Genomic DNA, 17086 nt, shown 5'->3' on the forward strand with positions numbered 1-17086 from the left:
GTGTTCTGTTCTAACTTACATGCACTGGATGCACAGTTCGTGTAAACCATATATTACAGCCTCTCTTGCCTCTGTCCAAGCAGTCCATCTCAGATCCTAGCTTTCAGAAGAAATGTATAAATGCATTCATTAAAACAAAAACAAATGAAAAAAATAAGCCATAAGAGAGAACAAATAACCCATCAGTCCTAATCTTTGGGTGTCCATGACTGTAGCCTGAGGTGAGGCCACAGGTTATGCTCGGTGCTGTATCACATACACCTGCTGCCCACTTGCATCATCTGCACAGTGATTTTGTTAGTCAGGACTCAACTTTGTCACTGTGCCTGTGGGACCCAGCCTGGCTGAAGCCTGTATGTGCCCCCATAAGTTACCACTGTACCACAAGAAACAGCTGTACTGGTGGTCAGTGATTAACTGGTCACAAGCAAGGAATTACCAGTGTTGAGAACAGATGTGCCCCATGGCTGTACCCTCATTTCTGAAGGGAAAGGCACCAAACTGCATGTTCAAGCCTGGTAAACAGAAGCATCCTTATTTAAAATCTTTTTTTCTATCAGGTGAAATTACACTTGTGCAAGAGGTTTTCAAGACTTCATTTGAAAGCATTTATTTAAACCCATAAGTTGCTTTCTAACAAACTGAAATGCCCTTGCTGATATGGCCACATCCTCTGTCAGATGACTCATTACATACAGTTCCCACAGAATGAACCTGGGAGATGCTGACCTTTTTGTCACCAGAGAAGTGTAAGTCGCTAGAGCTGGAACCAAAATCTGGGGGGGGTGGTTGGCCATTGCTCCCCAATCTATTATCACACAGCATTAGAACCAAGTCATGCTTCTTTTGTTCCAGTGTCAAAAAGACGTGTACCTTTCCCATTTTAGTTTCAAGCATTCCTGAGATGGTAATTTATCAGGATGTCAAGCATCAAAGCTTGCAAGCAGAAATAAAACAGAAATGATGGAAAAACAGATAGGGGGGGAGTTCATAAAAGAAGATACAAGCTCCAAGTACATGCATCATGCAATCCCTGTCAGTTTGTATCTCTGTTTAACTGCGAAACCTGTTATAGCAACTACGAGTGGTTTGTTTCCTCAAATGAAAAGCAATGAATATAATTTTTAAGTTCCTTGACAAGTTGTCATGCAGACCTATCACAGTCATAAGAAAGGGGCACAGCAGAGCATAATGACAAGATGTGTAGCTGACAAAACATCAACTCTCTGAAGGCATTCTAAAGGGATATACAGCAGGATAAATCTTCCATTCAAATGAAGGCAGTCCTCATTGAAATTATATGCTAAATTGGCATGAATCAGAGGGCTACAATGAAAGGTTCTGTTGTTTTCTAAGCTTGAAAATTAATGTGAGTAAGGTTGTCCATTTCCTTCTTTTATTTTCCCTTGTGAGTAAGTAAATTAGGAAAATATATGTCAGAGTATAGCACACAGCAATTGTGCTGTTTCTCACCATTTTTATGGACCCTTCTATCTCTTTCAAATTTTACGTGTTTTCTGTCTAATACAGCAACATGTTCCTCCTGCTTGCTGTAACCTCAGTTCCCTCCTCTCCCAAAGCCTGCAGAGCCTGGGCTAGCCTGGCTCCAGCCTGGAAGAGTTCACAGCTTGGAGTTCGGGTTGTGAACTCATACAGCCTGTAATCCCTTAAGCCTTGCATCCCACAGGAGAATTAAGGATGAAGAGGGCTGCATCTGTGGATGTTAGAGAGGGGAGAAACAGTGCTGATGGGGAGCTGAGCAGAAGGAAGGCATGGGGTATGTGGGTAGGTGGTGGGTGCTGCTGGGCAGCATTAGCTAATTGGGAGGGCTGGCCAAATCCAAAGGGCTAAGCCAGAACCAAAGGGAAGGATGTTGTTGAGCAGCACGAAGAAGGGCAGAGCTAGTCAGAGTGCATGGTGGAAGAGGGCAAGGAAGGGCTCAGAGGTTATAATCCACAGAAAGATGAGCCAAGTGGGCAGGCATTGGGCTGAAGGGTAAAGCTGACAGGGATTGGTAGACTAGTTTGATTTTTGGGTGTTGGAAGAATTCACTCCTTGACATGTTCTTGGCAAAGGGTGTAAATCACTTTTCTCCATAGCCCCGGTGCAGGGAAGGCAACTGCTCCCCTCCCTCACTTCCATGCACCCTTCTCTCCCTAAACACACACTCAGAGGAAAACTAAACATAATACAAGAGGTTTTCTACCTTGACCCTTTTATTTTTGGGAGGTGGAAAGTTTGGAGTTATGATTTTAAATCTCTTCAGGCAATACTATGCCTAGCTTGGCTCTCAGCTAATGAAAAAAGCTGTTTATCTAATAGACCTTTAATCACAAGCTCTACTTAAAAATCAATTACATGATACAACCATTATAGTTAAGCTCTAAATCTCATGTATCTTTCTGTTATCTGAGGATTTTTGTCTGAGATAACAGAGATTGATACATAGCCAGATTTTCAAATGCTCACCATAGAGTATGGGCCAGGTTTTTTCATCCAGCTGTTCCTGTTTTGAATGCTTATATAGCAGGTTTCCAGAGGCGTTATCACCTACAGCAGGCACTGTGGTTCGAAAGACCACTTCCCCATCTATGTGAGCAATTAGGGGTTCAGCTGCCTTGGGAACCTGACCACAGCCCCGAGTGCTGACGTCATTTAAAAGTTTTGGCCCCCAAAGAGCAGATCTGGAAGGCATTCTGACTAATTTTAGCCTAATCACTCTAATAAAGCACAAAGGACCACAAATAGAAGATGGTGCAGTGCCTGGAGGACAAGTTTTCTTGATGCTCTCTGAGCTTGCTAAGACTCCATGCAGTTTTTATATATTTTGCTTCTCTAACATGACTGTGTTACACGTGCAGGCAAACCACGTACCAGCACATCCTTCATTGTGCCCACAGGAGTGTGCAGCTAAGCAAGCCTGGGCACAGCTGTGATTTGGGTGGCGGGGAGGCAAGGAGCAAAGGAAAGGGCTGCAAACCGGTGCAGTATTTCCCACTGCCTGTCTCTACCTGACATGCAGTTAGCAGAGAAGAAACATCAAGGAAAGGTCAACAGCTGCTCAGAGCGGTTTCAGGTCAGACATATACTTGGGGTTGCCAGCAATGTAATGGGAAGCAGCTGAAGAGGTCATGCTTCCATTTAGCATCTCACAGTGACAAGCTCTGACATTCTAACTAGGTGCTACTAAGAGCACATATTTTCAGTACCTTATATGATATAAATTATCTTAATCACTTCCAGACACCTTAGGCAAGTTCCTTATTTCAGGCTAGATACTAATCGTACAAAAAGAGTCAGATATGACTGAAAAGCTTTCTTAGATTGACAGCTTCATCCCTAAAAATAAACAGGAAATCTGTTATACATGGATAATACTAATTAGAAAATAAGTGTTGGCTTAGTCTACTGAAGAAATGTCTCCATTAATAATGTTGGTCTTGATTTAGGTTATTTTTTCTCTGAAAGCTAATATCTTTTTCCTGTAACTCTAGTTGCGTGTCCTTGTTTATGTAAACTGCAGACATTTCTCATCCAGAAGTACTGTGGTAGCCTACCATAAATGGTAGAAAACCTGTAACTTTAAATTATAAATTAGTGACCCCAAAGAAAATCTAAGTGTCTTTGGCTCCAGCAAGTCAAGATTTTATGTAACTTCATTCCATGTTGTTCTCCTCTGCATTTCCACATCCTCTTAAGCTCCTACAGCCTATTCCACCCTTGCAGTTATTTATCACTGTAGTCATATGCCTTCATCCTGCAGCTTAAAATCAGTCAACAAGTCACTGAGATCAGTAAGATCTGGCCTTTTTGATTTAACCCTGAATGGAAGCAAGGGAATCAACTTCACCAGATTGTCTCATTAATAGTGTTGGGCACTCACAGCCCATTATTTGGAAGGAACATTCTCTTGTATTTACAGTAAGTTTCATCCAAAGCTCGACAGGAATGTACTTGTGTTTTTGAGGACTACCTAGTTAATTTAACACATCTGTCCTTTTGTCAATGTCTTCTGTGTTTTCCCCAAGACTACAGTGCTGCCTCTCTTTGATGCATTGCTTAGAGTACATTATGACAACTATAAGAACTAGGACAAGAGCCTGTCTTGCAGCTCAGTGCCACTCCATTTTGGGTTGTACCTTTATGTGTCCTCCTGCTGAACAAGTCCAGGGTTAACTGTGGTCAGAATAATTGTTCTTTCTAGGCACAGCCAATGTGGCAACTTGTTCTTTGATGGGCACTGCTGGCAAATGCCCTGAGCTGAAATACAGGTAGACTTCAGCAACACTAAATGCCACCTCTGGAGAAACCCTTGGCTAATGCCAAACTTGCGTTAGCAGTGCAGACTGCTGCCAGAAAGATTTCTTTCTGCCTGCCAAAAGGGAGACTAACTGCCTTCTCCATCAGTGTTTTACAGATTTCCAAGGACCCAGCACAACCTTGGATGTCCAGTGAAAATTCTTGCTTTGCCCTGCAAAGCATTTGTCATGCTGATTAATGAAGGGTCTAGTAAGAGAGGCAAGAATCATTGTTATATTTTAATACTGCAAGAGAGGAACTGTATTAAAATACAAAAGCTGCAAATAAAAATGACAAAAGGGTGAAGGAAGAAAGCACAGGAGCCTTTGACAATGTATGCTACTGTAGGAAAAACACTTCTCATTTTACCAATAAAACACTGGTCTTCAGGAAAAAAACCCACTTAGGAACATGGATAACAGCCCTAAAGGAAACGCTAAACCCATCAGGCAATAAGGACACCCCTCGAGAAAAGTAAAACAAGATGTTTTTTTCGAAAGCTAATGGAGTAAGTCATCTTGACGGGAAAAGCAAACCCGCTCGACCTCGAACCAACCCCCAGGAGAAATCGCCCAGGGGAGGTGGCACGGCCACCCCTGGGACGGCGAGGTGGGATGTGCCTCGGCGGAGCCCGGCCCTGGGTCGCGGAGGGAGCCCCTTCCCGGTCGGGGAGAGGGCAGGAGCCGGCCCGGATGCAACAGGTCGCCAAGCCTTGCGCGCTCCCACCCCCACGGGTGCAGGTTCAGCCCGACCCGCTCGGCCGCCTCGGAAAAGCCGCTCCACGAAATCTCTCCCCCTGCCCAGCGCCCAGTCGCCCGTCCCGACCCTCCGTGGTTAAAGCCCCGACGCTCCTCCTCTTCCTCCCCCCTCCATCCCGGGCTGCCGGGGTGGTCCTGCAGCCCCGGTCCGGAGCAGAGCCCGCCCTCCGTAATCCATGCGCGGGCGGCACCGGCAGCGCGGCTGGCGCGGCGCTCTGAGGCGGAGCGGAGCGGGGCGGGCTGTGCCGTGCTGGCCGTGCCCGCCGCCTCCGGATCGCTGTGCCCACTCGGCCGGTGAGTGCTGCGGGCGGGGGGGGGGACGTGAAGAGGGGTCCCGGGGCGGCTCCGCCAGGCCGGGGGGCGGGCAGCAGGCGGCGGTGAGGCTCCTCCGCCTTCTCCCGCTGCGGGCGGCAGAAGATCCTGGCCGTGAGAGCACGGCCCCTTCCCCTGCGGGAGGAAAGGGTCGGCGGGCGGGGAGCTGCCGTGAGAAGCCAGGTGACGGGGAGGGGGGGCTGTCGAGGGAGTGGGGCTGCCTTCGGGAAGGGGGTCGGTAGGGATTCCGGAGGGCTTACCGGGGCTGGGAGAGCGACCTGTGGGAACGGGGAGCAGCAGGATGGAGGCGCCCCAAGAGCGCGCGGTGAGGCGGGGGCAGGTCGGTGCTGAGCGGGGCCGGGGAGCGGGATGGCGGGAGGGACGGGTTCGGTGGCGGGGAGGGGGCTGCGGCAGGGCGGGGGGGATGCGGCCGGTCCGCGGGCAGCCGGGGCGGGCCCGCCCGCCGAGCCAGCGGAGTGGGGTGGTGGGCGCGGCGCGGCGAGGGCAGCGCGGTCCCTCCCCGGGGGGCCGCGTGTGGCTGCGGCGGCTGCGGAGGGGTCGGGGGGCTGCTCAGAGCTGCCGGGCGCTGAACAGAGAGGAGCGGCGGGAGCTGGGCGGGGAGAGCCCCACAGATCTCTGGGGCGAGGGGGAGCCGCTCCGCGGGGAGGAGGAGAACGAGGGCGGCCGCTGAGGGCACCTGCCCGGGGCGGGGGGCGGGCGGTGGGGCCCGAGCGGTCCCAGGGAGGCGGACGGGGACAGGGTGCTGTCCTCGAAATGTGCTCGTCAGGGGTAGGGGGGGCAAGGAGGCGACCCCCCGGCGGGGCTGTGAGCGGGGACAGGGCCCGTCCGCTGCCGCCGGTCCCGCTCGGTACGGCAGCGCTGCGGCGGCTGCCGCCCGCCCCGCAGGAGCTCCCTGGGGCGGTGCTGGCGGTGGCTGCTCGCTGAGCACCTGGGCACATCGCGCTGGCACACCTCGGGTGGCCGCGCGTTTTTTTCGTCAGGGTGAGCTCTGCAGTGAGCCGGGATCCTCGTCCGAGAGCTGGGGGAAAGGGGCAGATGTGGTGGTAAACGTGGGGTTGTATCTTGTGCACACACATGCAGAGCGAGCAGCTGAAGAAACTACCACATCGGCCGGTATTCCAGCAGAGGCAGAGCTGCGGTACCCGCGCTACTCTGCAGTTTGCAGATCAAGGACTAAGCAGCTTGTTAGAGGAAGAGGTCTCCACAGTTTTAGTAATTGGAAAGGGGATGAAGGAAAGGCTTGGTCTCAGCTGCTAGTGGGAGTATGTGGGGTCTGTTGTATCTTGGTACCTTGGTGTTGGGACATGTAGGCAGCACTCATCAGTTCACCTTTGCCAAAAACTGCCTGTTTATGGGCTGGACTTACTGTGTTTTAAAATTTTCTGTGTGATGCTGAAAAGTAATCTCACAAGAAATGCTCTATGAATACTGGGGTAAATGCATCATTTAAAATCAAGTTATATAAATTTATTTATTTAGTGAAAATGTGCTTTAAATATTTATTCAGTCAGCTGAAAATCAGACCTGCTGATGTTCAAAGGAAGGTATCTCCCCTGGAATTTTTACAGGTCTGTTTCTGTTTGCAAATGGCTGTGACTTGTAAAACAGCAGGATTTTTTGATGCTGCTTTTTTAATTTATGTATTTTGAAATTATTGAGAAGCTGCCCAAACCAAACTGGATTCTGAATACCCAGTTTTTCATCATTTGACCACTTACTCATTTTGAACATACAGCAAGCAAGTCAGGTGCATACTGAGGCTGCCTTGTGTGGAAGATGCTATTTGTGTAGTATTTCTCAGAGCTGCCAGGCTCCTATTTTGCAGTCAGTCCGTAGTGCTTGTTAGGTTTATTTACTTCCTGCTCCTCCTATGGCAACAGGTTGTAAATGTTGGTAGGCTTAGGGCAGATTTAGTTACAGAAAACTATACCTTTTTAGCTTACCAGCATCTAACTAGGCTTGCTCTTTTGGGTCTTTTGAATGGAAAGGTAGTGGTGTGGGTTTGGTCTTTTTTGATGCATATTTAGGATTTTTAATCTACCTGTAACTATCTGTTTTGTGGCTCTTCTCATTCGTTTCACTCTTTGGGTGGTTGCTGGTTTGGATGCAATCTCACTCAAGGGGATTATGGACTTGGATCTTCAAATGTATAATTAAAAAATGTAACAAATGTACCCAGCACCTTTGTGTGGGCTTCCTATGGACAACTGCATCTTCCATCATCCTGCCCCATCCTGGTTCATTGCCAGCGGGATCCACCATTGGGCTTTAGCAATGTAGCCCCTGGTTGATTGAATTTCAGTTCACGGGGTTAATCATCGTTGCACCAGTGCACTGCAGTGTTGTGTTTGCGTGAATTGCAGTGTTGAACAGAAGGAGGCCAGTCCCATTGAAACAACGAGCTGGATATCCTGCTGCCTCTGAGCTCTGTTATCTAGAGTTGATGTATCATGGAAGCAGTTGCTGAACTAATGCATCTTGCTCTGTCTCCTCTCCCCTTGTTAAAATTACAGTGGAGGTGCTGAAGTTTTACTGATTTTGGAAAAGATTACAGTATTTTTAATAACGGATAGGATATATCTGAGATATGATAATGCTGCTGCATGTGTGAGCGATGGTGTTCTCAACAGATAGCATTTAAAACCCCAGGAATTACGTTTAGTGACTTGCATGTGTAGAATATTAGTGTTAACTACAGAATAAAATACAAAAGCTCGAATCTTTTAAAGATGGCCACTTGCAAACAGAAAATAATTTAAAGATTTTCATTATTATATATCTTGTTATGTATCTTCATGGGGTGTGTGGTTCTGGTTTCTCTTTTTATTGAAACATAGTAATGAAATGAGTAGCTTATTTGATAATTAATGTAAGCATTTCAAAGTTTCACACAGCTTCTTTACATTCACTGTTTACTTGAACTTGGGGAGAGTTGTAATGGCAGTGCCTGTAGCTCACTGACTGCAGTGATGCCACACTGTGTCTGAGGAAATGAGATGGCCACATGCTGCAATGAAGATTAGCATAAACTGCTGAGAGAACTTGAGTTCTCTTTATATGTGTCACCACTGTGTATGCCATTCTTGCAGTTCTTACAATTACAAGTTTCATGGATAGATTTTTTTCCTCTTTAATGCTGTTTATCCAGCATATTTAACTACTAGTATGCTCCCAGCTAAGTTTCTTTTAGATATCAAGAAAAGGATAACTGCTGGGAACTTTTTACATCTGAGTTATTTTTAAGTAGGTTGAATACATATTGGATACTCAGAGGTATCCTGAGTTATAGGTTTAATGGTGTTTCCACAAGTTTCTGATCATTATTAATATAACCTTGAAAATATATTAGTGTTTTATGTAGTATAGAGGAGAACCGGTGTCAGACTGGAGGATTATATATACCGTGTTTACTGTGATACATTTGCCAACAAAGAGAGAAGAATGGAGTATGGTCAGAATTCTGCAGATTCTTTGATTTGCATGAAACTCACCTGAACTTTATAAAACTTAACTGAAAATTATGAGGAGTTGGAGACTTTAGTAGTGTCTTCGGAATTGAAAATTTATGTGTCTCCACTTAGCAGGCTATTGTTAGTATTTGCGGTACAAGGAGTGTCCTTGTCTTGAAAGTGCCCACTTTGTCTTGGCTAATACATGACTTTGCATTTCTAGCAGGTGTAGCGATTGTTTTCCCATGTTGGGGGGACATTTTGACGGTGCTTTATTTGCCCGTTTGTGCAATTAGATAGACTCTAAATTGTCTTTAGTCTAAAATCTATCAAAAAACCCAAAGCTCATGTGTACTTTCTCTTCTGCTCTCTTTCTAGAATAGCAGAATGCACCACAGAGAACATGCTTTGCCTTAAGACACGAGTTAGAGAAGTCATCTTCAGCTTTCACAATCACACCTACCAGTTCCCTGACTTAGAAAACATAAACCTGACTTAGAAAAATTGTTCAAACCTCTTTTTAAGAAAACCAAGTTGAATAGTAGTATATCAGACTTCTACAATCTTCACTGTTCTGTCATTAAGGCAAAATAATTTTTTTCCCCACTTAGGTCTGGTTTTGTGATATTTTGTCCTGTAGAGTTTCTGTAGATTTTATAATGAACTGCAGCCTAAGCAGTTCTAACTTTCTGACCTTTCTGTGTTCAACCCTAGAGCAAGAGATGCATAAAATAAAATTCCACTAAAATATTTTTTAGACTGAAAAAAAACTGGTCTTAAGAAAAAATTAAAGGAGGAAAATTAATATTTTGGATCTAGACTTTTTTTTCTTTCATTAATCTTTAGCAAAATATTCTTTTCCAGATAAGAAAATACTCCTGGTGTAATGTGTTCTAAATTACTGTGTTCCTGTGTTGAACATCATATTGCGGAGTGGTTGCTAAGATCATCTTTTTGAATAAGGCTTGGATAATTGTCCTATTTGTAGCATTATTACTGTTCATTCTTCTTGATTTTCGCAAGGCATGAGGGGGAAAGATAGGCTGGAATTTTCCCTCTTAACTCAGTTGGACTGTGGGGAAACAAAACTGTCTCTAGTTCTTTGATCTGATCTTGTATTCCTTTGTTCCATATTTTTCTTGATCTTGATCTCTCCTTTGAGTGCAGCACAGACTACTGAACAGTGTGGTTTCTTGCAAGTCAATACTGGTTTTCAGAAAGGTAGCCTGTGTTTTACTGGAGACTGTAAAGCATGGGAGAGACTTAGGTCTCACCTTACTACATGTTTAAAGTCTTCCATCTTCAGCATCTCTTTGACCTGGAAATACCTTGGAAGTAAAGGTGTTGGTGTAGAATTGGGCTGACTGAAGCTCTGAGGTTATTTTGCTCTCATGGTTGCAGGGGAATGGTCTGAACACTGTGGCCCATGCAGAAGTGAAGGAATTTTACCTGGCTCTACTAGATGCAGTCACTGGTTTTGTCAGAAACCTAGGGGTGTTTCTCTTTACGCTTCTTAAGTAGTACTTGATTAAGCTGCTGTGATTTTGTACATTCAAAATGTTCTTGAACCTGTGTAAGCACCCAAAGTTAATGACACTGAGCTTTAGCAATTTGTGAATAGAAATTGTTGAGTTGACTTCCCCAGTTCCTAGGGAGAGCCTTGAGGTAGCTGGAACTAATAGAAAGTAATTGTTGACACCCATTGTCATCTGTCAGGAGGGTGAAGTTTTGTTGGTTTTGGTAACTTTTCAGTGATGAATATTTTTTTTTCCCTTGGTCTTGAAGGACAATTAGGAGTATCTAGCAGTGAAGATTTTACTCAAAGGTTTAGATTAAAGAAACTACAGGATATGACTTGTAATAATTGTCATCAGCTACAGAACTATCAGGTGGCTGATTAAATGCATTGTGTAACTGTTGTGACACGACATATTGTACTTAGTCAAAAGCACAATTCATACACTGTTCTTTTAGTTTTGTTTCCCTCGGAGCTGTACCAATGCTCTGCTTTGTTTTTGAAAACTCACTGACCTGGAACTGTGCATAATTGTTTTTTCCACCTCTTTCAAGTACAGTGTATGTAGTATACCATATTATTCACAAACTTCAATGTTTTTTTTTCTTTCCTATCCTATCCAGCACACTTTTCCAACTATTGATATGTTCAGTTTCCACAGAAGGTTGCAGGTTATCTTGCACTTTCCTATTTGCTTGCACATATCTTAATGAGCTCTTTCTTTCCTTTTTTTTTTTTTTTTTGCCAGAGATGGTGCGCTGAGTCATTTCCACAAGAGGCTGCTGTACCACTCTGAAGTTGGAATACATTAAAGAATTGAAGGTGTGAGGGTGTACCACTGTTCTCCTGGCTAAAAAACTGCCCCCCCAACTGAATGTACTGAAGATTTCTAGACTTGGTCGGACAAATATCTCTACCTCCAGTTTTATGAATACTGCTAGCTATGGCTGTGGAACTCTGTCTGCTGCTGCTGCTGTTTTGTGGAAGTACTATTTCAGAGGTACAGCCTATATACAAACCACCTCCTGGGACTTTGGATTTTGGATTTGTACCATCCAAGACGTATGATACAGGTGCATACCATGAACCTGGGTCAATAGGAATTTTGTTTAAAATAGTACACGCATTCCTGTACTTAGTGCAGCCAAATTCTTTTCCTCAAGGTAAGCAGATAAACTACTTTTTTTTAAATACAGACTTGTTATTGATGCTACCACCCTATTGTAGATACCAAGGCCATAGTCAGGAAGTAAATTACATGAAGGGCTTTGTAAGTAGCATGTGTTATGGCCTGGAAATGTGTACAGTTCTCTATAAAAGAACATTTTTCTGCTAAGCATGGTGGGGAGGAGGTTGTTAATGAAAATGAAATATCGGGGAAGTTTCAAATCTTACCTATCTCAAAGCTGTCACTGATGCATTTGAGGCTTTTTTGCGTAACTGAAACAGCATGAGACAGTAGAGGATAAACTGCTTTGTATTTAGTGTTAAATCCATAAGAGACAACTCTCTGAGATTTGCATATTATGATAAACAGGTGGTTATAATATTAAAAGATTTAGCCTAGGAAATGGAAAATTTGAAATAAATTTTATTTGTTTTCAAGTCTGTACATACATGGTCAAATTTTATATAAGGACGGTTCTGTTATGCAGCCTTGTGTAGCTTCTTGTGCCTTTGAAAGCTATCAAGTTAAGACTTGAAACTGCATTTGTTTTATTGAGATATTTTTCCATTCCTTTCCTACTAAATTGTCCCTTCTAAAGGAAAAGTTAAGATATCAGAGAATATGTGTTTATTGAGGTTCCATTGATTAAAAGGTGCTTTTGGAAACCTTGTGTGTTTGTGGATGTGGTAATTATATGAACTGAACTTTTCGACCAACTTTTTGTTTCATTTAGCTCTTAAAGTGCTAATGTGTTTGTATAATATTGGCATTTGAAATTATATTGAGGTGAACCTTTGATAAAATCTAAGAACGGCTTTGGTTTGTAACTCCTTTTGGTTATTTAGCTGTGACTGTATAAGAGGTGTTTATATTATTTCGTAGTACAGCTTTCAATTTATACATTAAAACTTTTAGTAATTAAAGCCTAAAATAAGTTCTTTGGTCAAATTGTTCACATAGATTTATGATATCTTTGAACTACTGTATGCTTGTATTTTTGATGTTTCTTCATGCAGCTCTGACAGAGCTGTAGCAGAATGAGCTCAAGTGAAATGGACTGAATGAATTCTATTTAGACAAGTGCTCAGAGTCCCAGGGGTTAACAGCAGAGTAGCATCCTGGCCTGTTACCTGCAGGATCTGTCCTTTGAGCAGGTCTTGCACGAGATGTAATGAGGGCAGTTGTATGAGGGTGACAGTAATGTCACCTTTTGGAGGAACCGTTTCCAGATACCTCTGCTTCTTTTCCTTCATTCCTTCTGTTAATTATGCAGGTGAACTATTTACCTCTCTGTGAGACCTGGGAGGTGAGGATTGCCATCTGCATTGAACTCTTAGAAACAGGCCTTCATTCTGCCTAAAGCCTGCTTGAATTGAATCAAGAGGAAACTTGATTTCAGTGAGATGTTTACTGTGGTTTTATATTATCAGCAATTTGGTCTGTAATCTCGTATGTCAAAATTAATATCATGTGTCCTAAGCATGTGAATAATTAGTGAATATAGAATTTCTGATCAAGATTATTGTCCTGTGGGACTGCTTGTAGTGAGTTCTGCATCACATTGGTGTGGTGAACTCCTGTGTTAAAGAGAAAGGAGACATCCGGAAGTAGATCATTTGTTCTTAGCTTCTAAGGTTTGAACATGTCATACCTCTCTTTCCCTCCTTGAAGATACTTTTTACCAAATCAGTTATTTTCAGAAGTTTGGCTTTCATTACTTGAATTAGGTGAAGTCCTGTTCCAATGCCCCCACATGCTTCGCTGCAAAACACAGATTTGACGGATCATGTCAGTTTGAGTCATACCATTTAATTGGCTAATCCACATAATCTCTTTTGCCATATGCTGTTCTATTTTCACATTCAGTGTATTAGTGGTGTAGTTACATATTTGAAATGCCTTTTTTTTTTTTTAATTCCAACTTGAAATAGAGTTAATTCTGATTCAGTGATGAAAATAAACATAATGACAAATGGGCACTGGAAGCAAGTCTTTTGGTGTTTCTAACTCAAAACTTCATTATTCTGCTTGGACTGGTGGTTCAGAATAGCTTGCTCCAGGTTCATGCCCCAGTGTATTGCATATAACCATGAGATACAGAAGTATGATTTGTGTGCAGGACTTGGCATCAATCACTTTAGACCTTTGATCTTAGTAGTCTTATCTTTCTTCCTAATACTTGGAAGTACTTGATGTTCAGTTTTCCAATCTACTATTAGTACTCTTAGCTGAGCAGAAAAGAAGTGATAGCATTGTCTTAGCTGCATATAGATATTCCTGCCTTTGCAAGTCATCTTGATGCTTGGAACAGTGCTCTGATGGATCTGAATCTGTTACAGTATTACATTCATACTCCTTCATTCCCAAGTATGCCTTTTAGGAAGAAGGCTAGTTACTAGATGATGTACTGCTGTAAATGGGAGTGCATCTACTCAAGTGTAAATAAACTGATATGTGTGGAAGCAGTTTCCACTTCGAGTTAATGATACACTGTTTGGAAAAGACTGTTTGGTCGCTGGTTTGCTACCTGAGGCTCAATAAATCACTTTAATCTTGGTGTGCCTTTGTTTCTCCATTTATGAAATGGAAACGGTGGTGCTACTACTCCTTTTGTTGAGGACTGTGTAGGATAGAGCACTACTATTCTTTCTTGTTAATAGCACCACTCTCACAGTATGTTGTGAGTTGGAAGGGACCTGCAAGGATCATCATGTCCAGCTCTTGAGTGAGTGACTCATATGGGGATCAAACCCACGACCTTCATGTTATTAGCACCATGCTCTAACCACCTGAGCTCATCTCAGTAGGAGAATTGCAAGTTGTTTCTATCACTCAGCTAAGAAAGAGGACATCTAACAAAACAAATTGTTTTTCTTTTACCGAGAAATTGTCATAAACTGCAGCATTAATTTATCAATAAAGTTGTTAGTTCATGGTTGTGAGATGGTGCATGTCACCTATTGTGTTGGAAACCTTCAGATGTGAACTTGGTGCAGAGAGGGAATGGTCAGTGTGATACTGTGGTTGCTGTGAAGTACCTTAGTTTTGTCTTTGTTCCCATGGAAACAGTTGTTGCAGTAAGACAATGTTAATGTGAGATTCCACTTCCCAGCAGGATGTGCACAACAAATTTTTGGCTTCACAGGTTGTGTTTTATAAGAAAATTTGAAGAGTTCACAAAGGAAACAAGCTGGGAAACAAGCTCTTGCTCCTATTTTTAGGTGAAATAAGACCAAAACTGATAGGCTTGTTTACCTTACTCTGCTGTACCTGAATGTCTTGCAGGCCAACTCTGCCAGTTAAGTTACAGTTGCTTTGTTCCAGCATCTGTATTTTATTTGAAATAATCCTATTTATGCTGAAGCAGGAGTAAAACTTAAACATAAAAATCAGTTGTTGAATGCAGGTACTTCCTGGGCAAAAGATAGTATGAAGAGTTAAATATATGATTTTCCTGTTTAGAAAATGAACAAGCTGATTTTTAGACCTGGATTACACCTTTCAATTCTTTCTGATTGTGGAATCTTTGTTGTTGAACAGTTTGAGAATAGGAGTGAGGATCATAACTTGACTATTTTAATGGAAAGTCCTGTCTCCAATCCCGTTTGGTCTGTCTTTCTCCTCATCTGGTCAGCCTTAAAGCCACTGCAGATTGTGAAGTTCACCAAGTTAGTCTTTGTTGTCTCTGTAATGATTTATGGTCTTAAGCTGTGCCAGAGGAGGTTTTGGTTGGATATTATGAAGAAATCTTTTGCAGAGAAAGTAATCAGGCATTGGAATGGGCTGCCCAGGGAGGTGGTGGATTCACTGTCCCTGGAGGTTTTTAAGATGAGACTGGATGTCTTAGTGCCACGGTCTAGTAACCATGGTGGGGTTGGATCAAGGGTTGGACTTGATGATCTTGGAGGTCTTTTCCAGCTCGGTTGATTCTATGATTCTATGAATATCTCACATGACTGTATTCAGCAAATAAAGCATTTTAATCTATTTTCAAGAACAAACATGTGACTTGATGTGAAAATAAACTCTATCTGCAGCTAGTATAGCTGTAATAGAAAATGCATATTCAAAACACTGTTGTTGTGGATGGGTTTGATGAGTTCCTAGGATAGTGACTTTTTAAATCTATTGGCTGTGAGGTCCTAAAGCAAGTAAGCAAAACACTTTATCACTCTCTCACTTAAACTTGAGTAAGTCAGAATTGTTTTTGTGTGTGGGTAAAACTAGCTTCTTTGCCTTTTGTAACTATTTAATTCTTGGTTGCCTGTTTTTACTTTAGTTTTGCTTCCTGTTAGTAATAGATCTTCCACAACTGCCCTACAAAAAACAAATTCCTGTGTCTGGACGTTGGAGCTAAGCTCAGTTATGCATAGCTGGTAGTGCCCTTTTTTTTTAAACTTGAGACTTACTCAGGAGCTTTGGGCATGTCCACACGAGCATGTGGTGAAAGGACTGCTCTGGCTCTGCAGATGCTGCAGTCCAGCACCATAAGATTTTGCTCAGGTACCCACAGCCATTATGATGCTGTATAAAAAACTGAAGTTAGAATATCCTTTTTTCCAGTTGTGTGAAGTCTCAGTTTTAGTTTGGGTGTGAAACTGTGCTGATATGATTGACTGCTTTTTTGAGCTAGTGTTTGATAGCTACCCCCCTGTTCATGTGGGCTGGTTTTCTTAAAAGCTTGCATCCTGGAGCTGGGAGCACAGATGGAATTGCTGGTGCAGGAGCTGAGAAGAGGGGAAGAGCAAGATCTGCCCTTTAGTGAGTTAGCTGTTAGACTGGCAAAGTTCTACTGTGAAATGACAGTTTCAGTAAGCTGTAGAGTTGGTGCCTTCACCACATCCCTGTAACTATTTTTGTTCCATTGCTGTGACAAGAGCTGTGATGTGAATTTAGAATAGTAACTGAATTGTGTATGTAAAAAATGCAAGTCCCCGGTGACAGGTGTTACATACAGCAGTGGTAATGTCATTTGTGTGGAATTGGGGTAAGAACTTAAGAGTGCTCCTTATTTTGGTAATATGGTGTATGCATTGGAAGAAATTTCTTGTGTGTAATGTTGGAAATATTTGGGAAGAAGGAGCAGCAGGAATATACAAGATAAATTAACCTCTTCTTTTTTCTGCCCACTCAGATACATTTAAGGAAGTAGTATTTAAAAAAATCATTGCTCATTTCATGCTGGGAAGTTAAGAGATGCTCTATTTGATGACATGCCCATGTAAACAAGGAACAGTCTGAGAACATTTCTGAGTCGGATTTAAGGCTGGCTTTTTAATTTACTGAGGCATCAGAAGAGCAATTACTTTTTCCCTCAGCTATTCCAAACTGCAGACTCTCTAACAGATTACTTGTCAAGAGGATTTTTTGGGTACAGGGAGGAGACACAGGTGTTAGGGAGGGCAGACTTATATAGATTATCTACTAGAGGCTACCACAGAAAATTACAGTTGCAGACGTTAATACTTCTCTGATGTCTTCTTGCGCGCTTCTTTTGGATTATGTAAACAAGGAATCTCTTTTGCAGACAGGTATTATATGTGGAAAATATGGAAATAATTTT

General features: G+C 42.9%; 1 protein-coding gene across 16 annotated transcripts in view; it reads left to right on the forward strand.

Annotated features, from left to right (window-relative positions):
* The first annotated feature begins 5196 nt into the window (after positions 1–5196).
* PROM1 (prominin 1) overlaps positions 5197–17086 on the forward strand; it is a 61774-nt gene continuing 49884 nt past the window's right edge. For 14 of the 16 annotated variants that reach the window (XM_051798411.1, XM_051798417.1, XM_051798425.1 and 11 more), the window contains exons 1-2: positions 5197–5351; positions 11104–11518. In XM_051798411.1, the coding sequence (XP_051654371.1) occupies positions 11299–11518 (220 nt within the window). In that variant the 5' untranslated portion in view covers positions 5197–5351; positions 11104–11298. Of the gene's footprint in view, positions 5352–5412; positions 5553–5679; positions 5710–11103; positions 11519–17086 lie in introns of those variants that run through there. The other 2 variants (XM_051798412.1, XM_051798414.1) reach the window with 2 other exon arrangements.

This window comes from Manacus candei, unplaced genomic scaffold (genome assembly GCF_025592945.1).
Source record: "Manacus candei isolate 608988 ecotype Guabito, Panama unplaced genomic scaffold, ASM2559294v1 h1tg000048l, whole genome shotgun sequence".
NCBI classification, from domain to species: domain Eukaryota; kingdom Metazoa; phylum Chordata; class Aves; order Passeriformes; family Pipridae; genus Manacus; species Manacus candei.